Source organism: Lissotriton helveticus, chromosome 1_1 (genome assembly GCF_964261635.1).
Source record: "Lissotriton helveticus chromosome 1_1, aLisHel1.1, whole genome shotgun sequence".
Classification (NCBI taxonomy): Eukaryota; Metazoa; Chordata; class Amphibia; order Caudata; family Salamandridae; genus Lissotriton; species Lissotriton helveticus.
In genome coordinates, this window is record NC_136057.1 from 1,911,382,330 (window position 1) to 1,911,407,466 (window position 25,137).

The following is a 25,137-nucleotide window of genomic DNA, read 5'->3' on the forward strand; positions in this document are numbered from 1 at the left end:
TTCGTCGAGCTTGAGCTTGAGCTTGAAACCTGCTGCGGCAGCCTGTATCACCGAGTTGTAGGCCCCGATGTCGTCCGGCGGCGAGGGCCTCGAGGGGTAAGTGTCGACCACCTCCTCGGGGCTGTCGGTGTCGACATCTATGTAATCTACCTCCTGTAGGTCAGAGGGTGTCGAGTCTGCGTCTGTCCTGCTTTCTTCCTCCCCATAGTTGTAACTATCGTAGGGATTCTCGTACTCCTCCTGGTCGTCGATCACCTCGATGTCCTGGTCTTGTTCCTCGACGACTTCGGCGATCTCTTCCTCCTCCTCGACTGCCTCCTCCACCGGTGGCTTGGTCTTGTGAGGGATCGTGAAGGCCTTCATCTTTGCATCGAAATCTTTCTTCCGCTGCATGATGTTCTCCATTTCGGCCTCGAGGCGCCTTCTCTTCTTCTCCATCTCTGCCGCGTGTTCCGCGTCGGATGGGTCGGCCGTTCTTTTCGGCGGATGGTTCGTCGCCGTACCTTTCGGCGTCGAAGTTTTCGACGTCGACGTCGGACCGGATCTTGGGTCTCTGGTCGTCGTCGTCAGATTCGGGTCTTTCTCCCTCGGCGTCGATCGATCCTTTTCGTGGACGATTTTCGACGTTTTCTTCTGATCAGCAGCCCTCGGCTCCGGGGACTCCTTCTCGGAGGATCCGCTGGGCCTGGGAGTAGTCGCGGACGCCACCTTTTTTGGCGTCGGCGCTTTCGGGGTCTTGCCCTCGATTTTTCTAGACTCAGAGTCTCTCGGGTTCTTGGGGGCCGAAGAGTCTCCTACCTTGTCAGAAGTCTTCGTGTAATCGGTCTCTACGACCGTGTAGCTGTCGTCTTCGGCGGCAGCGTTGTCTTCTTCCTCGGAGGACATCCCCAGCTCGTAGAGGGACGGAGTCGGGGCCTTCCCCTGCAGGGTGGCGTGTGCTACCCTCTGCCTCTCTCTCACACGAAGGGTCTTCGGGGCGAAGGCGGAACAGGCGTTGCAGTCTCCGCTTTCGTGGTCCACCGGTAGGCAAAGGTTGCATACCGGGTGCTGGTCCTTCTGCGCGTACTTGTGGTGGCAGTTACGGCAGAACTTGAACGGCGTGTTGTCCATCATCGAGCGTCCAGGGCCTCTCTGGCCGCGTGTTCGACGGTCGTCGATGATCTCGATGAAAAACGCCTTCTCCTCGCCGGCTTTTCGTCGATGAAGTCCCCTGTAGTCTTCAGATGACTTCTCCTCGTCTTTTCTGTATTTTCTTTCTTCTTTCTCCAAAAATGTCTGGAGCCCAAACGGGAACGATCCAGACCCGACCGCGGAAAAAAAGAATCTGAAGATGGCGCCCAAGAGTGGGAGCTTCCGCAGGAAGCATGCCGACGTCACCGGAAATACACCCAAAGGGGTGTGACGCAGACGCCCACCTGGGCTACAAAAAAAAAACAAAGAAAAGACTACGAATCCGGACCCAACCACAAGACCGCGGAATAATGCACAGCATAGTGAATCCAGAAAGATTCACGCTGCAAAACTGTCACTCACCGCAGCAGGGAAGGGGGACCAACTTGAGGAACTCTGGCAGCCTTTTAGAGCCCTACTGCTGACCGAATTCACGGAGATAACCTGTCCTAGATATCTCAGACTGTTGCGCCTGACGGCACCCATAGCTACAGATCCTTAGGGTACTCGAGGCAAGAGTCGCTCAGGACTGGGACGAATAAGGCGTAGGGAGACTGTGGGGAGCTCTGGACTGGGTGAGGGGGGGGGGGGGAGGTTGGGGGTTTGGCTACGGGCGGGGGGAAGTTTTTCTTGGATTTTTCTAGTTGCGATATCTTCTTGGTTCAGTGCATTTTCATTCCCGGCAGGTTTGTTGTTGCCAGTATTGCTTTGAACATCATGCCTCCGCTGAGAATTAATACTTGTACCTGGTATAACCACAATGCTTATTATACTACATTGCACTGTCTTCCAATAATAAAAAGATTTAAACCTAAAAGGGCTTCTTTCCATCGACGGTCGGCTCACGTCGCGTCAAAAAGGCCCAACGGCCTGCATCGACGACCGATGGGAGATGGAAAGCTGGATCGAGTAGAGAGGTACCGAACGAGAACAATACCGTCGAAGGCCTTTTGGCCTTTGTTAGACCTGGCACCTTGGCGTGAGTTTCCCTTCCACTTTTTGCTGTTGTGCCTCAAATGTTTTGCTGGAGTCTGCTACTCAGGGCACTGCGCCACGGCCAACCCGTGCCGCAGTGCAAGTGCTCCCTACTGTAAAGTGTACATATGATTGATGTCCATGATTGGTTCATTGGATTTACTGTTAGTCCCTAGTAAAGTGCACCAGGAGTGCCAGGGCTTGTGAATGCCAACACTGCTAGTGGGCCTGCAGCGCTGGTTGCGCCACCCACAGAAGCAGCCTTAAAATGTGTCTAGGGTCTGCCATTGCAGAACCTGCGTGCAGTCTGGTACTGTCACCCTGGCTGGGCAAGTGCACACACTCGCCAGCCCCTAAACCTTCCCTTAACCTTCATATTAGTCACCCCTATGGTAGGCCAGAGGGCAGGGTGCATTGTAAGTGTAAGGTAGAACATGCCCTGATGTGTGTGGCATGTTCTAATAGTGAATTACTGCCAAAGTCGTTTTTCACTATTGTAAGGCTACCTGTTCCCTTCTAGGCCAGATGGGCTGCTGGAATTATTACACTCTATAATCCCAGCAGGCTCAGGGAACATGGTAGAAATTCATGTTTAGTATGCCTGAACTCAGAATAATAAAATACTTCTTTTAGTAAAGTTTATTTTAATATCCTGTGTTTGCAAATGCTACTTTTAGAAAGTTAGCATTTGCTTGCCTAACCATTTCAGCCCGCCTCTGCTTGGATGTGGATCTGACTGTCTGGTGTGTGTGAGTGACAGGGCTGGGAGTTGACAGGTAGTGATTAGCAGGAGGACCCCTTAATGGGTGGTGGGAGTTTCCCCTGAATGATGCATCAGGCTGTGCCCCTGCCACCACAATGCTGGCTCCGCCCTCCTGGGGAGCGACTGATGACTCAGCCTGCACCTGGCCCAGGAAGGACCGAAGCTTGTCAACAAAGTACTCAGGCCACTCCTGCCCTCTCAATGCCGGCTCCGCCCCCCTGGGGAGCGGCTGATGTGCCTGCCCTCACACTGAATACAGAAGTCATAAGTACCCACAACAAGTACTCAGAGACTGGAGCAGTTATGCAGAGGCCCCCCTGGCTTGCTAGAACAAAAGAAACTGGGTATAAAAGTAGGAGCCCTGCTCCTTGTAAATTAGATCCTGTTTGTGCTACAGAAGAAACTCTGCCCGAAGAGAAGGACCTGGAAGGACAAGGAGGAGTGCTGTCTCTGGCCTGTGTCTGGTGCCTTGCTGCCAAAGGAGAGGAAAGAAAAGACTACCAAAGACTTTTGCTTATTTGAACTTTGTGCCAAACTCTGCTGAAAGATCTCCAAGGGCTTGCCTGTGAACTTGCCCCCTGACCAGCGCCCCAGGAACAGTGGGCGCTACCCTTCTGAAGAAAAGCTGCTGCTGGCGTGTGCTGTGTGTCTCTACAGCGCCAAGGAAAGGAGAGTTGAGAGCGCTGTGCCTGCCGCCACGCTCTCTGACAATTGGTGCAGCTGTGCCCCTTCCCCGACCACCGTGACTGTGGCCTGTTCGTGTGCCAGCCGCAAAGTAAGGACCAGCCCCGCGCTGGTTCGAGCGCCGTGACTGTCCGCGCTGAGCCGCCCTTGCAACGGAAAGGGAGGACCTGCCCGGTCCAAGCATCGCCGCCTGTGTGACCCCCGAGGTACAGGCTGCTCCGCAAAGACCGGCCCTGCCAAGATTGTGCCCCTCGTGACTTGGGCGCTGAGACCCCCTGGCCCCCGCAGCTGGAAGTGACTCGCTGCTGAGCCGTGCCTGAATTGTGCCCCGCGCTCCGTGGAGTGCACCCCCCTCAGCCCCGCCTGCCTGCAGCTTCCCCCTTCAGTGCGAGTGAACCGGACTCCGGAGAATCCTGCCCCGCATCTGCACCGTCAGCCCGGGTGCCCTGTGACCTGCGCTGAGACTCGCAGGCCGCCGCACCCTCCAGGAAGACAACGCGACGTGGGACAGATCCACGGACAGCCGTCCGCTCCAAGACCTACAAGAAAACCAAGGTACTGTGTTCTTTGTCCTTGCGGTGCGAGCGTCCTACGTCCTGAGCTCGCACCGCGCTACCTGCTTCCCAGCGTGAGCCGCCCCTGAAACCGAGGCTCGCACTGTGCCGGGTCCGCGAGGCCCACGCGGGAAGCGTGAGCTTTAGCCGGCCGGGCCCGTTCTCCTCTCTGAAGCGAGCGGAGACAGCGGAACACGCATTGAGGCGCTACAAGACACTGAACCTTGCTGGAACCTGGGCAGAAGGCCCAAAAGATTGCTTATTGCTAAGAAAGAACTGTGGCAACTTGAAACTAAGTAAACTGGAACCGCTATTGAAAGTTTGACAACTGTATTTACAAGCCTGCTTGAGATTTATATAAAGAACATATATTTTTACAAATACAGTTTGGTGTCATTGTGTGGTGGGTTGGTGGTGATGGTGTAATGTTGCAAATGTTTAACCCTATATGCCCCAGAGATTAGCCTAAGACTGCTTAAGCCACACTACCTAGAGGGTAAGCAGAGGTTGTCTTGAAGGTAACCCTCAGCCCTGACGGGGAAGAGAGAGGCCCTGCTTGTCGCCAGTGCTGCACTGCGCCAACCAGAGACTCCCCCTTCCTACAGCCTTTAGAAAGTTTTGTTTTCGATTCCGAAGTTGGAGTTTTGGAGTTAGCATCCGAACCCAATGGCGGAAAAAAAACAATCTGAGGATGGGGAAGATGCCCATGCGCACTGTAGTCCAGGGGAGGAGTCACCTATCTCGTGATACTTCGAAGACTCTTCCAGGACAACAAGGTGCAATCATCCGGACCCAACACTAGGCGGCAATCTATGCACAGATATGAATTCAGCAGCCCACATGCCTCGAACTGGATGTTGCGTTGTAAAAGTTGCGTTATAATGGTAGTGCGTTGTAAAAGTTGCGTTGTAAAGGTTGTTTCCCGGTGCAGGCGACGAGGAGAAAAGTGTCCGGATGGATTCAAGGGTGGATCGGAGATCTGAAGAACCTGAAAGCAGAGGGGACAGAGTCTGGGTCACTAGCCAGTGACCAGGATGGCGACAATAGGATGCCAGCCGATGTCGGGTGCTTTCAAGTGATGCAGGTGAAGCTTGACTCTTCAGCCACGAGGACTAGGAGGCGTCGACGACAACCAGGAGCTGGATTTGAGCTGTCCCACAAAGGATGTCGAGTGCTGCAGCGTCGGTATCTGGATTGCACCCAATAAGCCTTGGCAACAGCAACAGACGCAAGATGACAAGATTGGCTTCGGAGCAGACCAGCAAGGTCTGAGGGACTCACCCTTTGGAGGGGAGTCAGGGCACACCTGGAGCAGCCAGGGAAGCCCAAGAAACAAAGTAGATTCCTTCGTGGGGACCCACCAGTTGAAGGGGCCTCGAGCAGGAAGCGGGTCCACAGAATACTCGTGGAGTGTAGGCCTCTAAGCTATGGTGCAAAAGGTGCTCAGGGCTTGGACTACAAGTAGTCCAATGCACAACTTCTGGAAAACTCGGGAAGTCGATGCACTAGCAACTGTGCAGGATGTCCAGGAGTTCCGGTCCCAGGTCTCTCGTGATAGCTACAGGTCTCAGCTTTGCTGGAGACTTGTGTCCGCCTCGGAGATGTCTGGAAGTCAGTGTCCTTTGTCGCAGATTTTTCGGGATCCGGCGGGAGCCTCGAAAATGCAGACAGGCAAGATGCTTCTTTGGTGCCTGTTTGAACAGGGGAGTCACTCCTTGACCCCAAGGGAGATTTCTTCCGTCTTCCAGTCCATATGGAATGTCGAAGGTACAAGATTTCTATTTCAGAGTTTCGTCCAGGGTAATCTAAAGTCCTAGGGACTGGGTTCCTATACTTATACTAAGTTTAGGGGTTGGACTAACTCTAGGGTCCCACCTATGGGAGGACCTGGGGAGGGGGTGATTACACCCCTTTCCCTTTGTCCAGTTTCACGCCAGAGCTATGGCTGAGTGCCCCAGCAACCGGTTTGACCTGGGAAATGCATGGGACACCTTGTGTGTCCCAGGCAGTGTCTGAAAAGCAGTCACAGAATGCAACCCACCATGCCCCAATACACTAAAGTCTGTCTGGGGAGGTGCTGGCACCTCCCTGGACAGTAAACCTATTGTCCAAGCCTCCCCTGCCGGAGTTTGGTCCAGCAGCAGGAGATCAGACTCGTGTCTGTGGCACCAGCATCCATTTTGTGATGCTGGGGCTCTGTTTAACTTCTACCTGGTTTACCAGTGTGTACATGTCTTCTCCCTCTAGAAGGGTGGAATGCTACCCCACCGCCAGAAATGGCAGGGGGGGGGGGATTGTATTCCCAAGTGTTTGACAGAGACAAGACATGTTTTGATAAAGCCATTCCAAAGTTATCATTCACCGCGAGGATCACAGTGCACTTAAGAGTATATGGTATGGCTATATCACATAACAGCTATAAGGAAGGGCTTCCGAAAGCTGCAGAGGGGCTCAGCTCATGCTAGGGCACCCTCTCACACAAAACCAAGCACTCTGCCTTCAGGATTGTCAAGGCCTATCATAGGAGTTACTTATAGGTTCATATGTGTCTGTTTTAAAAGTTAGATATAGGTACACTATATCTAAGTAAGAGGTGCTTACACCACCTTACACGGGCTGCAAGTGCAGACCTGTGGTGCCATTTTGGGAGGCTTCCCAGGGGTGGCATAATACATGCTTCAGCCCCTGGTAGGCCTCGGGGGTACCCATGCCCTTGGTACCTAAGGTACCATATACTAGGGACTCACAAGGGTAACCCAGTAACCAATCTGGTGTGTACCTAATGTACAGGTAATGAATTTAGAGAGGAAAGCAGATAGTTGGCTGGGATCCTTCTATTCAGGGCCCCAGCCTAAGTCAAAAACCATCCAAACACCAGGCAAAAAGTGTGGGTAACCATGCAGTTGGATTTCACCTTCCTAAAACGGCTACGGGGGTAGGGAGGGACCGTTTGAGGGTGACGAGGGACGATGAGAAGGCACAAGGACCTGGCCGTAGCCCTGCTGTCCTTTAAACGCTTCAGAGCCAAATCCGCATCATCTCCGAAGAGATGGAAGCAATCACAGGGCCTGCCCATGATGTCTGGATATCCGAGAAAAGCCAGCAGAGCTCAACCAGGCATGGCATCACAGGGCCATGGTCGACAAAACCGTTCTGCCTTGTGAGTTGGTGGTGTCTAGTGACCATCTAATTGTGAACTTAGCCTGGGAGAGCATGGCCCGGGCCTCCTCTATTGGTAGCACCTGCGTGACCGTATTCCATAGGGCGTGGGAACAGCAGCCGGAAAAGCATGCAGTGTTCACAGACGGCAATGCCAGGATGGTGAAATAAAACATTTTCTTGCCTAAATTGTCAATCTCTTAAATTCCTGATCCGGCCGGTTGGGAAATCATCGGCATTTAAATGTGAAGTGCAGACTTGGACCACCAAGCTCCGTGAGGAATTTGGGGTCCCCTGGAGAAGGGAAATTGCAGCAGGTAATTCTGCTGTTCACAGGAGCTCCTGTGTTGGGCTTGAACTAGGTCCCAAGCAGGACATCAGTAAGTGCTACACTGAATGGGAGAAGTGGAGTGGAAGGGGATCACCTCCAGTTGAAACACTTCAGACAAGATGATGAGGTCCAGGTCCAGGACTGAGCAGCAGATCTTAAGGCGGAGAACTGTCCATCAGGAGGCTGTCCACGTCTGCACTTCCTTGCCCTTCTTTGCACCAGAGAACCCCACAAGCTGCTGATCGTCCCCACAAGCTGCTAATCGTCCACCCAATGCTTCTAGGTACAATGCATGTAAGACCTCTGTGCCCTTTGGGGGTCCAAGCGGTGGAATCTCAGCATGGTCCCTTGAAAGGCTTCAACTAGCGGCAAGGACTATGGACCCAGATAAGTGGTGACCAAAGGCTGAATAGAACAGGAGCGAGACCTTGAGGCACAGGGACACACCTTCATCTTCTCTGGAGAATTGCAGAAAGGGGCAGAATCTAGCCTGGCCATCTACTGCAAAGCTGATCAGTAGCTGGAACGACTTTGGAAGAGCACTCTTGACTTCAACTTTGAAGACGGACCTAGGTGGAGTCTTGCAGTGCTTCACGACAAAGCTTTACGTTCACAAATTGTCTTTGGGTTCATATGGGTGCAGTCGCCACAGCCCTTTGAGTGTGTGGAGGCCCCACCAACCAGAGTAACACCTCGTGTGGATTAGGCACAGGCGACAGACATTCCCTACAAGGCTTAAAACCTGTAGTCATGGGAGTTGACAAAATCCCTTGCACACTGAAAAATGTTTGAAGGAAAAATAACTTCACAAAGTAAAGAAAAAGAGGAACAGAGCTCCTTGGATGTGTCTGAAAGCATGCAAAGAAAGCAACTGAAGATAGCACAGAGGTGGCACTTATATGGTGCTCCATTTACTTCTGGAACAGAATGCCATCATACAAACAATGTAGTATGTAAGGCTCTTAAAATCTCAAGCTCTGCCAACTCCAACCCTAAGGTAGGGGGAGGTGAAGTGAAGTACACCTTTCAATCACTGCCATCTTGAAGCTGGGGGGGGGCTCCAATCAGGCCTAGGTCTTTGCCCCCTCCACAGGAGGGTGGCATAACAGGGTGTAGTCACCCCAGGTAAGGTGCCTATTGGCCCTACCTGCTACTCCCCAAAACACCCATAAATCAAGTTTTTAGGTAGATCCACAGACCTAGAAACTAGATCTGTGACGACCTAAGTAGCAAGAAGACAACCCTGCAGAGAAGAGTGAAGACAACTGCCTTGGCCCCAGCCCTATCGGCCTGGCTCCAGCTTCTACGAACCTGCAACCTGTCTTGCAGCCAGCGATCGATGAAAACCCTGGGTGGACTGCTACCTTCGAAAAATGCTCCAATCTTCAGTGGACAGCAGACCTATCCAGAAAAAATGGACTCCCAGGGCTCTGGATCCAGCAGGAACTGCAATCCCTGCCCATTCTGCACCAGACGCCCACGGCCACAGACGGAGTGGTTCACCTGTGCAGCGAAGTCTCCCCAGCTATCCAGACCTCATGTCCAGCGTTGCCTGACCTCTCCTGATCTTCACAGCGGCACATGCAATGTGAATCCATAGGCTCCCCTGCAGCGGTTCAGGTAAGAAGACTTCGACATCGAAAGGCACCCCAAGCCCCTGGGCCTTGGTGAGCTCAACCAATTGTGCCCACACGACCCCCACCATCTCTACTTATCTGGGCTGTCGTTGGTCTACGTCCTGCAATCTCCAGTGCGGCGCCTGTTTGCCAATAAGAAGAAACTCAATAAAAAAAGCATTGGACGCCGGATCTTGAATTTCCACCTTGCACCAGGCCGCCGCTAAGCCACTGGTGGTGTATGTTTGGTGCTGGTTTGTGGCCGCCCCTGTGCTTGTGCCAACCCCCAAAGCCTGGCCCCTGAAATTGATTTACTTACCTGTAGGCAGTGTGGCTCCAGGCACCCCCAGTCTCCATTGAAAAGCATTGGGCCGAATTCAGATTTTGACCTCTGCACCAGGCCGCCCCTGTGCCGCTGGTAGTGCGGTTTAGGAACTCACCTGACCCGTGCTCATTTTTGACCCCGAAGATTGGAATTTTAAGTGCATTACTTACTTGTTTAGCAGCGATATTGTTTTCCCCAAAGGATAACATTCAACTGTTCTGAAAAGTTTCTAAGTGTCAATGTGAAAGGAAAATGCTACTTACCAGTATGCATCTGTTCTTGGCATGTAGGGCTGCTGACATTAATATATTAGCATAGATAGCCGCCTAGTGTTGGATCCGGATGTTTGCACCTTGTTGTTTTGGAAGAGTGTTCGAAATATCACGAGATAGGCGACTCCTCCCCTGGACTACAGTGCGCATGGGCATCTTCTCCATCTTCAGATTGTTTTACGCCATTGTGGCAAAGATGGAGTATAGAACAGGGGAACTGTTAAAGTGCGCTTTGCTTTTTGATAGCATATTTGAATGCATTTAACGATCCATCTGGCTATTCCTGTCTTGGAAATGGGATTACCCTTATGTTGTGGTGAAAAGGCAACAAATAGTTGTTTTGTCTTTCTGAATGATTTTGTTCTGTCAACATAATATAGCAGAGCTCTCTTAACGTCTAGTGTGTGTGTAGAGCTCTTTCAGCTACTGATTGCGGGTTTGGAAAGAAAACTGGTAATTCTATGGACTGATTGATGTGAAAAGTGGAGATGACTTTTGGCATAAATTTAGGGTTTGTAGGGAGTACTACCTTATTGTGATGTATTTGCATGAAAGGTTCCTGAATGGTTAGTGCCTGTAGTTCACTTACTCGCCTAAGGGAGATAATGGCAATTATAAAAGCCACCTTCCATGTTAAGAATTGTAGTTCACATGAATGAAGTGGTTCGAAGGGAGGTCCCATGAGTCTGGTAAGTACTATGTTTAGGTTCCAGACGGGAGAAGGTGGATGCTTTGGAGGGATAATTCTTTTAAGACCTTCCACAAAAGCTTTGATAGGTGGTATTCTAAACAGGGAGACATGTCTGTTTTGAAGATATGCTGCTATAGCAGCAAGGTGTAGCCTTATTGATTTATTTATTTATTTTTAGAATTTTTATAGCGCAGCTGATACCTTGCAGGCTTCCTGGCGCTGGAGAATACTTTAACTAAGGATAACTGGTAGCGGGCAACAAGCGGGGAGGATAATTAGGGGGAACAACCAGGTCTTGATCCGTTTCCGAAAGGGGAGGAGATGAGGGATTTGGCGTATGTCGATAGGCAGACTATTCCATAATTTAGCCGCTGCGACCCTAAATGATCTTCCCCCCCGTTCTAGCTTTGTAATATCTGGGCACTTTTGTCAGATATGCTGAGGAAGAACGCAGGGCTCTGGTGGGGGTGTACCATGAGAACATATCTTGCAGAGGTCTGGGTCCAAGTCCATGCAGCGCTTTGAAGACAATGCAGAGGGACTTGAACGCCACCCGCTGCCTCAAAGGTAGCCAGTGTAGCTCGGCCAGGGCCGCCGAAGATCTCCTCGTCCAGCCGAGAGCAAGCTTGGCGGCGGCGGACTGAATTCTTTGAAGCCGGTCTAACAGCGTAATAGGGGACTCAAGGAGCAGAGCGTTGCAATAGTCGAGGCGACTAAGTATAGTGCACCTGACTATCATCGCCCGAGCTTGTGAAGGGAGGAGTGGCATAATTTTACGCAAGGAACGTAAAAGAGCTGAGCACGTCCCCACTGTTTTGGCGACCTGGGTGTCCATGTTCAGTTTGTTATTGAGCGTGGCTCCCAGGTTGCGGACCGAAGTAACTGGCAGTGGTTTGTCCCCGAATTCCGGAGGCCAGAAATCACTCGGGAACTGACGAGAAATATAATTTCCCGCACAGTACAGAACCTCTGTTTTGGAGGAGTTAAATTGTAAGGAGTTCCTGTGCAACCACCCAGCCGTCTCTCTTAGGCAATCATGGAAGGAGGTTAAGGGGATAAAGCCTTCTCCCTCCCAAGAGAGAATGAGCTGGGTGTCGTCGGCATAGTTGATCGTTGTTATCCCGAATGACTTGATTAACGTTATCAGTGGTTTAAGATACACGTTAAAAAGAATGGGGCTGATAGAGGAGCCCTGGGGAACTCCCTGAGGTACTGGGGCAAAAGCGGATTGGAATGGAGGGAGGGAAACAGCCTGTCTTCTGTCCTGCAGGTAAGAATGAAACCACAGCAGGGCCGTGCCCTCCACATCTGCCTCGCGGAGTCTGTCCAACAGTGTCCCGTGGTTGACCGTATCGAATGCGGCAGACAGGTCCAGCAGTATCAGTGCTACTGGCTGGCCCCTGTCTGCACGCATGCGAAGATCCTCCATGGCTGTCAAGACTGCTGTTTCGGTACCGTGAGCAGGACGGAAACCGAATTGGAGTTCATCCAAGAGGTTGTTCTGTTCTAGGTGCGTGGAAAGACAAGAGCTTACCCATGAGTATGCTAGGTTACATCTTTGAAGATGTATTGTAGCAGGTAACAAATTAGGTTTTGGATGGAGGCATCCAATGGATTGATTTGATTATTATTACAATAGATTACAAATCTTTTCCATTTAGCTGCGTAGCATGCTCTGGTAGTGGGACGTCTTGCTTCCTTGATAATGATCATGCAGTCGGGAGGCAAGTTAAGAATCCGACTCTAAGACCTCAGGAGCCAGATCGCTAGGTTAATCTGATTGGGATCTGGGTGCCTGATTTCTCCATGGTTCTGGGTTAGCAATTGTGGCGAAAGGCGCAGCCTTTGGTGAGGGACTACAGAGAGTTCCAGGAGTGTCGTGTACCATGGTTGTCTTGCCCATGTAGGAGCAACCAGGATCATTGTGAGTGACTGTTGCCTTAATTTGCTTGCCACCAATGGAATCAGTGGGGTTGGTGGAAAAGCGTACGCAAATCTGCCTGACCAGTTCATCCATATCGCATAGCCTTGTGACAACGGGTGTGGGAACCTGGCGGCAAAGGACGGGCATTTTGAGTTTTCGTATGTGGCAAACAAATCTATTTCTGGATGTCCCCACTTTTGGAAGAATGGTTGAAGAACTTGAGGGTGAATCTCCCATTCGTGTACCTGTTGACTGTGTCGGCTCAGTAGATCTGCTATCTGATTGTCTATTCCTGGAAGATGTTCTGCCAGGCGATCAATGTTTTGTGGAATCGCCCACTTCCATATGCGTTGTGCTAGGTGAGACAGCTGTAGAGAGTGTGTGTCTCCCTGTTTCTGGATGTAGTACATGGCTGTCATGTTGTTCGTCCGGATTAACACAGCCTTGTTGCACAAGTATTTCTGAAAGGCTTTCATTGCTAGCAATACTGCTAGTAACTCTAAGTGGTTTATATGTAGTGTCTTCTGTTTGACTGTCCAGAGACCTTGGACTGTGTATTGAAGGAGATGGGCTCCCCAACCGGTCAGTGATGCGTCCGCTGTTAAAACTACTTGTGGAACTGGCTCTTGGAACAGTCACCCCATGGAAAGGTTTTATGGGTTCCACCATTGCAGAGAGTTGTAAGTGCGACTGTTTACCAACACTAGGTCTTTTAATTGTCCTTGAGCCTGGTTCCACTGCCGTGCTAGGCATTCTTGTAATGGACACATGCGAAGGCGAGAATGAGGGACAATAAATATGCAGGTGGCCATCATGCCTATAAGCTGCATGACTACTCGAGCTGGTAGAGAGTGTTGTATGTGAAATGTTTCAATGAGAGACTATGTTTGCTATCCTGGCCGGGTTTGGATATGCCTTTCCCACTGAGGTATTAACTGTAGCTCCCAGATATTGTTGTATGTGGGAGGGTTGCAGATGTGATTTTGGGTAATTTATGGAAAACCCTAGACTGTGCAGTAGCTGGATTGTCTGAGGTATGGCTGGCACACTGAGCGTATGAGTTGGCTTTTATGAGCCAATAGTCGAGGTAGGGGAACACATGGATGTGTTGTCTACTGAGGTGTGCTGCTACTACTGCTAGGCATTGTGTAAAAACCCTTGGTGCTGTAGTTACCCCGAAGGGGAGAACTTTGAATTGGTAGTGTTGACCTTCGATTGTGAACCTGAGGTATTTCCAGTGAGCTGGATGTATAGGGATGTGAAATTATGCACCCTTGAGGTTTAATGTAGCAAGGAAGTCGCCTTGCTAGAGCAGTGGGAGCACTTGTTGTAAAGTGATCATATGGAAATGCTCTGATAGTATATATTGGTCTGAGTGATCCGTCCTTTTTGGGGATGAGGAAGTTTAGAGAATATACTCCTGTCCCTTGATGTTGGAATGGGACTGGCTCTATGGTACCTTTTTGTAGCATGGAGAGTACCTCTTGTTGTAACAGCGTGATGTGTTCTTTGGACATTGGACGATGTTTGGGCGGTATGTTGGGTGGAGTAGAAATGAGTTCCAGGCAGTAACCATACTGGATAATTTGTCTCACCCACCTGTCTGTAGTGATGGCGTTCCAGACTGGTAGGAATTGTGTTATCCGCTCTCCGACTGGTGTTAAATGGTCTGGAGGGAGTGTGAACAAGTCACTGTTTGGTGGTGGTGGAGGCTCTGGTGTTGTTACCACCACGTCCTCTGCCCTTGTTATTGTTCCCTCTATTACCTCCTCTATTGGAGCCTCTATTAAAGGAGCTTTGTGTAGTACTTTTAGATGAGGAAGAGGCCTGGGATGTGTTGCCTCTGCCTCGAAAAGAGGAGCGACTAAAGGAGCTTCGAGACTGTTGAAATTGAAGTGCACCCATGGACTTAGCGGTGTCAGTATCTTTTTTCATCTTTTCTAAGATGGTATCCACTGCAGGTCCAAACAAGAAATCCTGATTAATGGGTTGATTAACTATGGTAGACTGCACTTCATTTTTAAATCCAGAAATGCAGAGCCAGGCATGCCGGCGTAGTAACATGCTAGTGTTGACAGATCTAGCGGATGTATCCGCTACATCAAGGGCGCATTTAATGGATGCATTGGTGATGAACTTCCCTTCCTGTATTAATGCATTTGCTCTTGCTTTATAGGGTTCTGGTAGGTGTTGTAATAACCCTTCCAGTTCATCATAGTGTGCTCTGTCATAGCGTGCTAGGAGAGCTTGTGTACTGGCAATTCTCCATGTATTAGCCGCTTGAGAAGCTACTCTTTTGCCCGAGGCTTCTAAAATCTTTGACTCCTTGTCTGGAGGGGGGCATCACCGGTTTGCGAATTCACACTTTTCCTGGCGTTAGAAACAACTAAAGAGTCAAGTGGTAACTGAGCCCTGATATAGGAGGGGTCTGTAGGGGCTGGTTTATATTTCTTTTCAATCCTTTGATTGAATAAGCGCGTTCTAGCGGGGTCTTTAAAGATGTCTGATGCATGCTTTAGTACTCCCTTTAACATAGGTAGTGTACGTACAGTCTTCTCTGATGGTGGGAAGGTGTTAAATAGGAAATCCTCCTCTATAGGGTTAGTGTGCATGTCTACGCCATGATACTGGGCTGCCCTGTCTACTAGCTGGTTAAAAGCGACAGTGTCGTCAGTAGGAGATGACTTTGTGGGGTATGTGAAGGGATCGGGAATGGGTAGTGGGTCATCAGGGTCGTTTGGATCGTCCCATGTGGTATCTTGGTTTCCTTGATCGTCAGGGTCTATAAAATCCTGTTGAGGATCTTCACCATGTCTTCTTCCTCATCAAAATGTGGAGGTGTAGGAGAATATGAACATAAGGCATGTCTGGAGTGAAAGGAGGAGGTGAAAAGGTCTTGAAGGGGATGTCCCAAAGTCTTTTTTCTTAGGAGGAACAGGAGAAGGAGCTTCAGTGTCCAGTCTGCTCTTGTTTTTACTTCTGTATGTCCTGTTGCAGGTTCTATATACAGTCTCTTTTGGCCTGGGCTCACTGGATCAGGATGAAAAAGTTCTTCTTCTGCTGTCCGTGGCTTTGGCGCCGAGATTTTTGGATCGGTCGCTTTCTTGTCCTTATGTTTCCGTGGAGCTGTATCCGGCTCGACGTCTTTTGTCAGCTCGACAGCTGTTTTCGGGTCAACGTTCTTGTTCGACTCAACGGTCTTTTTCGGCCCTACTGTCTTTTTAGGCTTGATGTGCTTTTTCGGTTCGACTGCCTTTCGGCTCGGCGGTATTCTTCGGTTCGAGGCCTTTCTTAGGGTAGATTCCTTTTTTCGGGTCGATGACCTTTTTCGTGTCGACGCTCTATCGGATTGACGACCTTTTTCGGGTCGACAGTCTTAGTAGGATCGACGACTGTTTTCGGGTCGACTACCTTTTTCGTGTCGACGCTCTTCTTCGGGTCGACAGCTTTTTTGGTGACGGAGCCCGTTCTCGGCTCTGTGGCCTTTTTTGAATCAACAGACTTTTTGGGAAGTGTTTTACTTGGTACTGGTGTACCTGAAGGCTTAGGTGTAGTCTTCGTAGCCGAGCCGGAAGGCGGGGTTTCTGAAGCTATGTTTCGGTCTCGGCTACGGCTTTTGGGCGATGCTTTGACCGGAGCATTGGATGGAGGTGGAGGCAGAGTAGGGGCTTTGGTACTCACCGTTTGCCCCGGTGGGATCTCGTCATCGGAGTCAGACTGGTCTTTGACGGTGACTAGCTCTAAGTCGGAGTCCTCTGCAAGTTCATGTTCGTCCTCAAAAATGTTTTCTGGTTCTGGTGCCGGCCGCTGCATCTCTAGTCGGGCAGCTCTTCGGTTCTGGATAGTCTTCTTCGACCGGAACTGAGCACAAGCTGGGCAGTTGTCTTCGTTGTGCTCCGGAGCTAGGCACCTGTTGCATACTGTATTCTTGTCGCTATGTGGAAACTTGGATCGACTTTGTGGACATCTTTTGAACAGGGTCCTTTCCATCGGCAGGAGGTCCATGAAAGAGTTGTCGTGTTGAGGGATAGATACCGAGCGGAAACAATACCGTCGAAAGTTGAAGGATTTCAGCCTTTGAATTTTGTAAAACTTTGGTCCCGAAGTTGGAGTTGTCGAAGTGCATACGAACCCAATGGCGGAGAAAAACAATCTGAAGATGGAGAAGATGCCCATGCGCCCTGTAGTCCAGGGGAGGAGTCACCTATCTCGTGATACTTCGAAGACTCTTCCAAGACAACAAGGTGCAAACATCCGGACCCAACACTAGGCGGCGATCTATGCTCAGATATGAATTCAGCAGCCCACATGCCTCAAACAGAGTTTTTATTTTAAAACGCATTTACCTTAGTGCGAAGAGCTTAGTTTTAAAATAAAATACAAAGTATAATTTACTAACATTGGTGTGGATCTCTGTGAGAAAGTGCCATCTTTCTTGCATTGGTATGCCCCCACTTTTTTCTTACTGCTGATGTGCTTTGACTGAGTGTGCACTGGGCTCCTGCCAGCCAGGTACACATGGCCTGTGTTCCTTCCCTAAAACTGTGGTGAAACTAAAACCCAATTGGCATCTCTGGCCCCCTGTCACTCCTAGTAAATGGTACCCTAGGTACCCAGGGCATGGTGACCAGAGAAGACCCCTAAGGGCTGCAGCCCTTATTGGGCCACCCTTAGGGGCCCTGTACCATGGCCCCGAAACACTGCCTTTGCAGGCTGAGTGCCTAAGTACAGAACTAAGCAAAGTCGACATGGCACACATCCCTGTGTGCCATGCCCACAAACCCACTGCCCTGGCATACATCAGTCACCCCTTTAGCTGGGCGCCCTATGCCAGTGGTGTGGGCACAGGTGCATGAGCCATGTGCCTCTACAGTACCCAGGGCCATTCCAGGGCACTGTAAGTGCAGTGATGCCATTAAGAGTATATGGTGCTGGGAGGTCGACATTACGAACTCCACAACACCATAATGGCTACACTAAAGACTGACAAGTTTGGTATCAAACTTCTCAGCACATTAAATCCACACTGATACCCATGTGCCCGGAGGTAGTGCTGAAAGAAACGCGAGCGGATTCACGGCTTCTCACTTGATACTAAATGGTCGTCACAGAGCCGCTAACAGTCTAAATTGAGCCAGTAAGCCGGAAATCACCATTTATATTATGGTTTTCAAAGAAATGGCGTAAATACAATTCAACCCGCCGTGATACAAACGGAACGAAAACGCCGGCGGGCGCGTTTCCGCTACACTGCAAGCAGCGGTTTCAATCTGACGTTAGATAGCTGCACCGTGACCGCGTCCTCCACGCCGTTTTTGGTCCTGAACCTGATTATTGCAAATAAAACAACAGCCAATCAAGATACGGCTTCCCTGCGTACTATTCACGATCCCCCTCTACCACCCTACCGTATTTCACCTATACTCGAGGCCCTGAAGAGAATCCTAAGAAAGCAATTGGGATTCGAAACGCGTAGGCTCCTTTGGCCACAACATAACTGCGAAAACGGCTTGGTCATCTAATTAATGTTTCCATTCCGTCTGTACATTACGAAGAATCTTTTGAAAATATAAAAAATCATTAGAGACGAATGTACATGTAAAAAATTTGTTTTGTTTACTATTGTAACACAGTGTTCGCAGTATGTGGCTTCATGTTCTTTTGTAAAGTAGAAATTGCAAATGTATATACAATTTTTATGATTATAATGTATGTTTCTATAGTTCTTTTCTTGTATGGTGTGAAAGTTTGTCGAATGCCTGTGATATGGGTGTAATAGCGAATGTTTGAAGATACATATTTAGTTTTTCTAATTGCACTTGTCCTTCCCTTGTGAATAGGCTTTTTTTGATCGTTTGAAAAAATAGAAATCTACTTTTCTAAAACCTTGAAATAAAAAGCTATTAAATAGCAATTCCCGGCCTCGAATCTGTTTTTCAGGTTTTGGTTAGTACATTGTTTGTTTAAATTATCCATATCAGCACTGGCATTCTATTTTTGTTTTTTGATAATTTGGCTCAGCCTTGCTGATTAGGGCCCACCCGTAGTTGTTTTCTAGTTAAAGATATGAATTCAGCAGCCCACATGCCTCGAACAGAGTTTTTATTTTAAAACGCATTTACCTTAGTGCGAAGAGCTTAGTTTTAAAATAAAATACAAAGTATAATTTACTAACATTGGTGTGGATCTCTGTGAGAAAGTGCCATCTTTCTTGCATTGGTATGCCCCCACTTTTTTCTTACTGCTGATGTGCTTTGACTGAGTGTGCACTGGGCTCCTGCCAGCCAGGTAACACATGGCCTGTGTTCCTTCCCTAAAACTGTGGTGAAACTAAAACCCAATTGGCATCTCTGGCCCCCTGTCACTCCTAGTAAATGGTACCCTAGGTACCCAGGGCATGGTGACCAGAGAAGACCCCTAAGGGCTGCAGCCCTATTGGGCCACCCTTAGGGGCCCTGTACCATGGCCCCGACACACTGCCTTTGCAGGCTGAGTGCCTAAGTACAGAACTAAGCAAAGTCGACATGGCACACATCCCTGTGTGCCATGCCCACAAACCCACTGCCCTGGCATACATCAGTCACCCCTTTAGCTGGGCGCCCTATGCCAGTGGTGTGGGCACAGGTGCATGAGCCATGTGCCTCTACAGTACCCAGGGCCATTCCAGGGCACTGTAAGTGCAGTGATGCCATTAATAGTATATGGTGCTGAGAGGTCGACATTACGAACTCCACAACACCATAATGGCTACACTAAAGACTGACAAGTTTGGTATCAAACTTCTCAGCACATTAAATCCACACTGATGCCAGTGTGGGATTTAAAGAAAAATGCACCACAGAGGGCCCCCTGAAACCTAACCCCAATCCACGTCTAGACTGAGAGGCTGCCTGCAACAATGCACATCCTGGGCGAGGTGCTAGGTCTCCTCCCCCAGGATGGGCCGGGGGAAGCTTCAAAGGCCTGCCACCTCTGTGAGCTTCTCCAGACCATTCGCTGTACCCAGCAACTAGCCCCCACCAGTCCTGACCCCCACTCTGGTGGGAAGACAGGCAGGAAAAACTACGTCAGGAAGGGGGTGTGCCAGCCTGTGCCAACCCCACCCCTCAGGTGGGGGAGACTAGGTGAAGCACGACCCCGGGCTACTGCCATCTTGAAGACGGGGAGCCCTGCCCAATCACAGCTAGGCTCCTGCCCACCTCCCACAGGAGAGGAGCAGGTTAGGGTGTGTACCAACCCCAGGACAGGGACCCATTGGTCTCTGCCCTTGCCCTACCTGTAACGCCCCTAAATTCAGTATTTAGGGGCTCCCTGAACCTTCCTTCCTCAGATCCCGATAAAAAAAGAAGAAAGAAGATCAAGAAGACCACCTGCCCTGCAGCTGCTAACAGGACGACAACAACTGACTTGGCCACAACCTTACCGGCCTGTCGATTGTGGAACCTGCTCCTGCCTAATCCCGGCGAATCCCAGAGGAGAGCAACCTTGGGACACCCAGAGGACCTGCCTGCCTTGACCCTCTAAAAGCCTGGGACTCCCATCAGCAGAGGCTCTGCTGCAACAACCCCTCTGGTGCCAGCCAGGAAGCTCCGGACCAACCCACTCTGCACCCGCCGAGCCCGGCCCGTGCCAGAGTGATCCAGGACCACGAGGCACCCCCCTGGCGACTGGGACCCGAAGTCCAGTGCCCAAAGACATTCCTCGACGACCCCGACCACGCCTGCAGCCTCAGGACAAAGGACCCCTCCAAACGAGACCAGCAGGGGGTAAGCTTTCCCGACCTCAAAAGACACCCCTGCACCAGGTACCCCACGGCCCCCTGTGCCTAACTCCTAGGTGCCTACCTATCCTCCAAGATCCCAACTTACTCCTCGAAGTGTTGGTCGCTCCAGAAGATTCTCCGTCCCGGGCCTGCAGCCTTTGTTCCCTTTTCAAGTTCCTCATTGAATAACATTGAGCGCCCGATGGCTCAAAATCAACCTGCACCCAGCCGCCCAAGTGCCCCTGGCAGTGCAACCTGTACCCTATTCTACTTCCCTAATGCCTTGAGACAGTGACCAGGAACCTAGCTCCCACAGCCGCGTGGCCTGCTAGCCAGCAGCCATCAACCGGAGGCCCCCTGCCCCCCATTGGATAACATTGGGCCTAACTACCTCTGCACCCGGCCGCCCCTGCGCCGCTGAGGGTGAACCAACTGTACCTACCCGACCCTGGGGGACCCCTGAGTCTATGTCCAGAACCTTAACTTCACCAGTCGAGTACTCACCTGGAAACTAGTAACTCCCTTACCTGCCATTGGATAACATTGACTGATTTGACTCGAAAAATCTTCTAAGTGTAAAGTTTTGAAAACTTAAAATATTCATATAAAATCAACCGAAATCCGAAGTACTCACCTGGGATCAGGAGAGAAGCTAGCACTGTACCTTGTAGCCCAGTACTGAACCGCAAAAGTAATCCTAACCGAGTTTACTAGTAACCTGTATTTTCTCCATAGGAATCCATTGTCTGCTTTTCTATGAAATTTCTAAGTGTCTACTTTTGAGAACTTGAAATACTCTTTAAAAATCATACGAAATATTGAAGCGTAATTACTTACCGGTTTTAAGTTGAGACGCCAGGGCTGGACCTAGAAGCCCAGTACTGGATTACAAAGGTAACGAGATCATACTTTACCTGCAACCTGAATTTTCTCCCCTTGGATAACATTGCCAGATTTCCCTTGAAAAGTTTTTAAGTGTGAACTTTTGAAATAGCTTTTTATTCCTTAAAAATCACTGCAATGACAAACGCTTATACCCCCAAGACTGAATCTAGGGTCCAGTCCTGGGATTACAAAAGTAATCTATTAAGTAATTACCTGCATTTATGTAGAAAAACCCATTGAGCTCAATGCTAAATTGTGTTTAGAATTGTGTTGCCTACTGCAACCCCTGTACCTATTATGATTACACAGTTTATTGCCTTTCTGCAAAGTATCTATCTGAGATCACTCATCGAGAAGAATATATTTTTACACCTGTTGGTTCTAAAAATAAAACAACTATATCTGTTGATATAAAAACAATTGGCCTGGAGTTCAGCTCTTGAGTGTGTGAAAACCTTTGCTGACTGAGTGTGTACAACAAATGCTTTACACTGTCCTCTGGTACTGCCTTACTGCTCGACCAAGCTACCACTTTTGAGAGTAAGGTCAGCCCTGATTTTAACCTCGGTTATAACTCTGGGGTTTGTGGACTCTATACACACTGTATCTTACTTTGGTCCAGTATATATAGAGCCACTTTCTCACAATCTCCTACTTGAGTCGTATGTCCATTATTGGTCAATGTTGTGCACCAACTGTCTTCCACTCCTCCGTGTTAGGTCTAAGGCTGCTCGCCCACACTACCACAAATAGAGCACTTTGGGTTTTACATTGAGCCCTGTACACTTTGGTGGAACCCCTGGACTCTGCACGGTATAACCACCTAATGGTAATACCATTTACAGAGCAGCTTACTACACTCCTCCAATTGGTTATTCAGAGGTGAGCCTTCTCTTCTTAAGTAGCTAAAGTGCGTGGGTTTCGCCCCATGGGGGAGGCCAAAGTAGCTTTCCCGGTGGATGTGTGGACAAAAATCATCCACAGTCTCCTCAAGAAGCTCAAATGTGAGAGGGTTTTGACTCAAGTCAGATTTTAGTGTCCAAGCCTATTTCAGAACATAAGATCTAGGTTTCAGAGTCTGCTTCAAAGCTGATCTGTTTTTTTCCTAAGGATCGGGTCATAACAGCATAGGTGGATGTCAAGACACGGAGGCCTTCCTTGAGCAGAGGGGGGTCTTTCTGAGTCCAGAGGTTTTAGAGCCTGGAGCTGGACCCAAAGGTGGTGCCTCTTGTGGATGGTCTCCAGGCTTAATGCCGGACTCCCATGGGAGTGATGCTCGGATTGACAGGAGGACATTTCCATGGTGAGCTCCTGGAAGTCTAATCCTTAAGTGATTGTGAGAGAATGGAGGCTCTAGGGGTTGTTTTGGTCCCAGGGTCTTTACTGTGGCACAATGGAGTTACTCTTGCAGCTTCACCTAGTAGACGCCGGAGGTTATAACTTTCAGGGCTTTGCTTTGCCTGCAACAGCTAGATACCTGAAGACCCTGGCTGTTCATCCTTGGCATTAATGATATCCTTGGGGCTACGTCCCTCAGGCCGAATATGTCCAGAGTTTTTGGTGATCCCTTATGGTGCATTTTGCAGTATTCCCTGCATTGTTGTGTCGGTTCTGGATAGCCTTTTCCACCTGAACTCCTTGCATGCTGAACAATTCACATCCTCATGCTCAGGAGACCAGGAGAAGTTGCAAACAAGTTAAACCAGGGGAATTTTGAGTTGCACTAGGGCAGACTTGGAAAGGGATTTGCTCCATAACAGGATCTGCCTGGGTCAAAAAAGAAAGGTGATGGGGACAAAATACTCCATTCTGGAAAGGCTTTGGGTATTGAACTGTTAACATCACTGTTTTCTTAAGCATGATTTCCTCCACCCACAACCCATTACCAAATGTGCATATGTTGCGAGACACAACAAAAGTGCCTCTTTAAAAAAGCCATGTGATTTAGCCTATGAAAATATCAGTGAGGCATACTCTATGTATTTTTTGAATTCTCTTGTTTTTTAGCTAAGCATTTTCATATAACTTGTTAAAATAAAGACATCAATAATGAGGCATATGGGTAAAATGGTATTTCTTCATGTTCAACACACTAGGACATGTCATTAGGATTACAGTGTGATTTCTATATATAAATGCCTTAAAGCTAGATGACACACTTATACACTGAAAAACAAATGATGTTCAAAATAGGTTACTGAATTGAGAAACTTAAAAAAAAAAGTAAAAAAAAAGACAGTTTCATATGTTTCTAAACAAAAAGGTTGTGTTGCTTTTCTTTTCAAATTTTTGAAAATTTGTCAAGGACTATGTGTGGACCATCAGGTGCAGTAAGAGCAGAAAGTACCCTGAAAGCTCATGATGGTACAATATAAAGTAACCTGCAAAGAACAGACTCTGAATGGACCTTTGAATATTTTTTGGATTAAATCTTTTTATTAATATCAAGAAAAAGTGGAGCAAACATTTTTAAACCGCAATTTGCTTACGACCTCATCTGAACAATTTGGTATTTCAAAAGCATATTAACGACTAGGCCTTGGAGTGAAAACTAGGGTCACTGTGGGAGAAGGGAAGATGCACAGCGGTTTGCCTACAACCCCACAGGGTTGGCCGTGCGAGAAGCCACTCCAAGGGGCTAGACCATGTACAGAGATACAAGATGCCCGTAGAGGTAAGACCGCTCTACCATCTACATCATGCTGCACATGCAAAAAACCGTAGCCTTGCTCTTAGATGTGCACACTAAAGAATACAAATGATCAAACCGAGATAGGCAAAAACCCCACCCTAACCCACCCCCCATCCTATCTCCTTCCGAAGAAGTCTAGGCAAAATTGAGTGGCAGCGGGGAAACCATATTATTACAGGGAGCTGCCCACAAAATGACCTATTGAAACCCTAAGACGGTGGCAGTATCTTGAGGATGTGCAGGTATGCCGGGCACTAAAGTGCTCTAAATTCCTTAGACCGGATAGAGATGAACGGGGACCATATTACGCCATAGGATTTGGGGTCAACACGAGCAGGCAAGGACAATCTCTCCATACCAAACCTCGCCCATAAGTGCTGGCGCCATTGCCTGTGGTCTGGGATTTTGTCTGATCCCCAGTGTGCCAAGAGGAGCCTATGGTCTGTGTTAAAGGTCATTGCCATCTGTCCGCCCTTGATGGACCGTAGAGGGTAGGTGAGGGCATTGGAGAGACCCAGAAGTATGTACGCAGGAAGGCACGGGATCGCTGTTTGAAAGGCCTCATCTATGTCATTCAGCACCTGTTCCCAGAACTGCGTGAGCTTGGGGCAGTTCCACAGCAAATGTACAGCCTCTCCAGCACTGGCTGTTGCAGAGTCCATTCCACTTATGCATGCACATTGGGGTAAAATACCAATAGGTGGTGAGTTTGTAGGCTGTTTTTGTGGCCTATATTGAATGTAGTGTGATGAGCCCTGTAAAATAAGTCCTTCCACCCTTTATCGGGATGTCCTGACCCAACCCAATTCTGAATATTTTTAAAATCACAGTGAACATACATGTGTGTTGCTTCCAGGGACATTACAAATTCTTCCAGAGTGGCTGTGCACAGCTACAGGAGAATCTTAGATAGCTCCAAAATACCCAAGCTACATCCTAATACACACTTATAAGCACCATATGGTCAAGAGGGAATGTTTGTTAGCAAAGCCATACAAATACATGCTAAACAATTAGAAATATCATAAAAATAATCACAAGCAGACATTTCTTAACAACCACTCACCTGAATGCAGGTCTGAGAGCCAGGAACCCTTGAAGCTCAAACTCCTCCGGGAGTGGCGTTACTGTGGATCAATTCAGATAAAATAAATGTCAACCCGTACCAGTCCTATTACAGAAGTCCAGGTCAGTTGGCAGTTAATACAACATTAATTACTTTATGGACAGGACTCACATAAATCTACCCAACACAATTTAGAGTAATTAGATACACCATGAAAGAACAAAATATCTGCAATACCAAACTGTAAACTGTATGTATTATGCAACAA

General features: G+C 49.0%; 1 protein-coding gene across 3 annotated transcripts in view; it reads right to left on the reverse strand.

Annotated features, from left to right (window-relative positions):
- The window catches only part of SMG7 (SMG7 nonsense mediated mRNA decay factor), a 484,004-nt gene that overhangs the window by 200,892 nt on the left and 257,975 nt on the right, over positions 1-25,137 (reverse strand). For all 3 annotated transcript variants that reach the window (XM_078643137.1, XM_078643126.1, XM_078643118.1), the window contains exon 12: positions 24,870-24,930. In XM_078643137.1, coding sequence (XP_078499263.1) covers positions 24,870-24,930 — 61 coding nt within the window. The remainder of the gene's footprint in view (positions 1-24,869; positions 24,931-25,137) is intronic.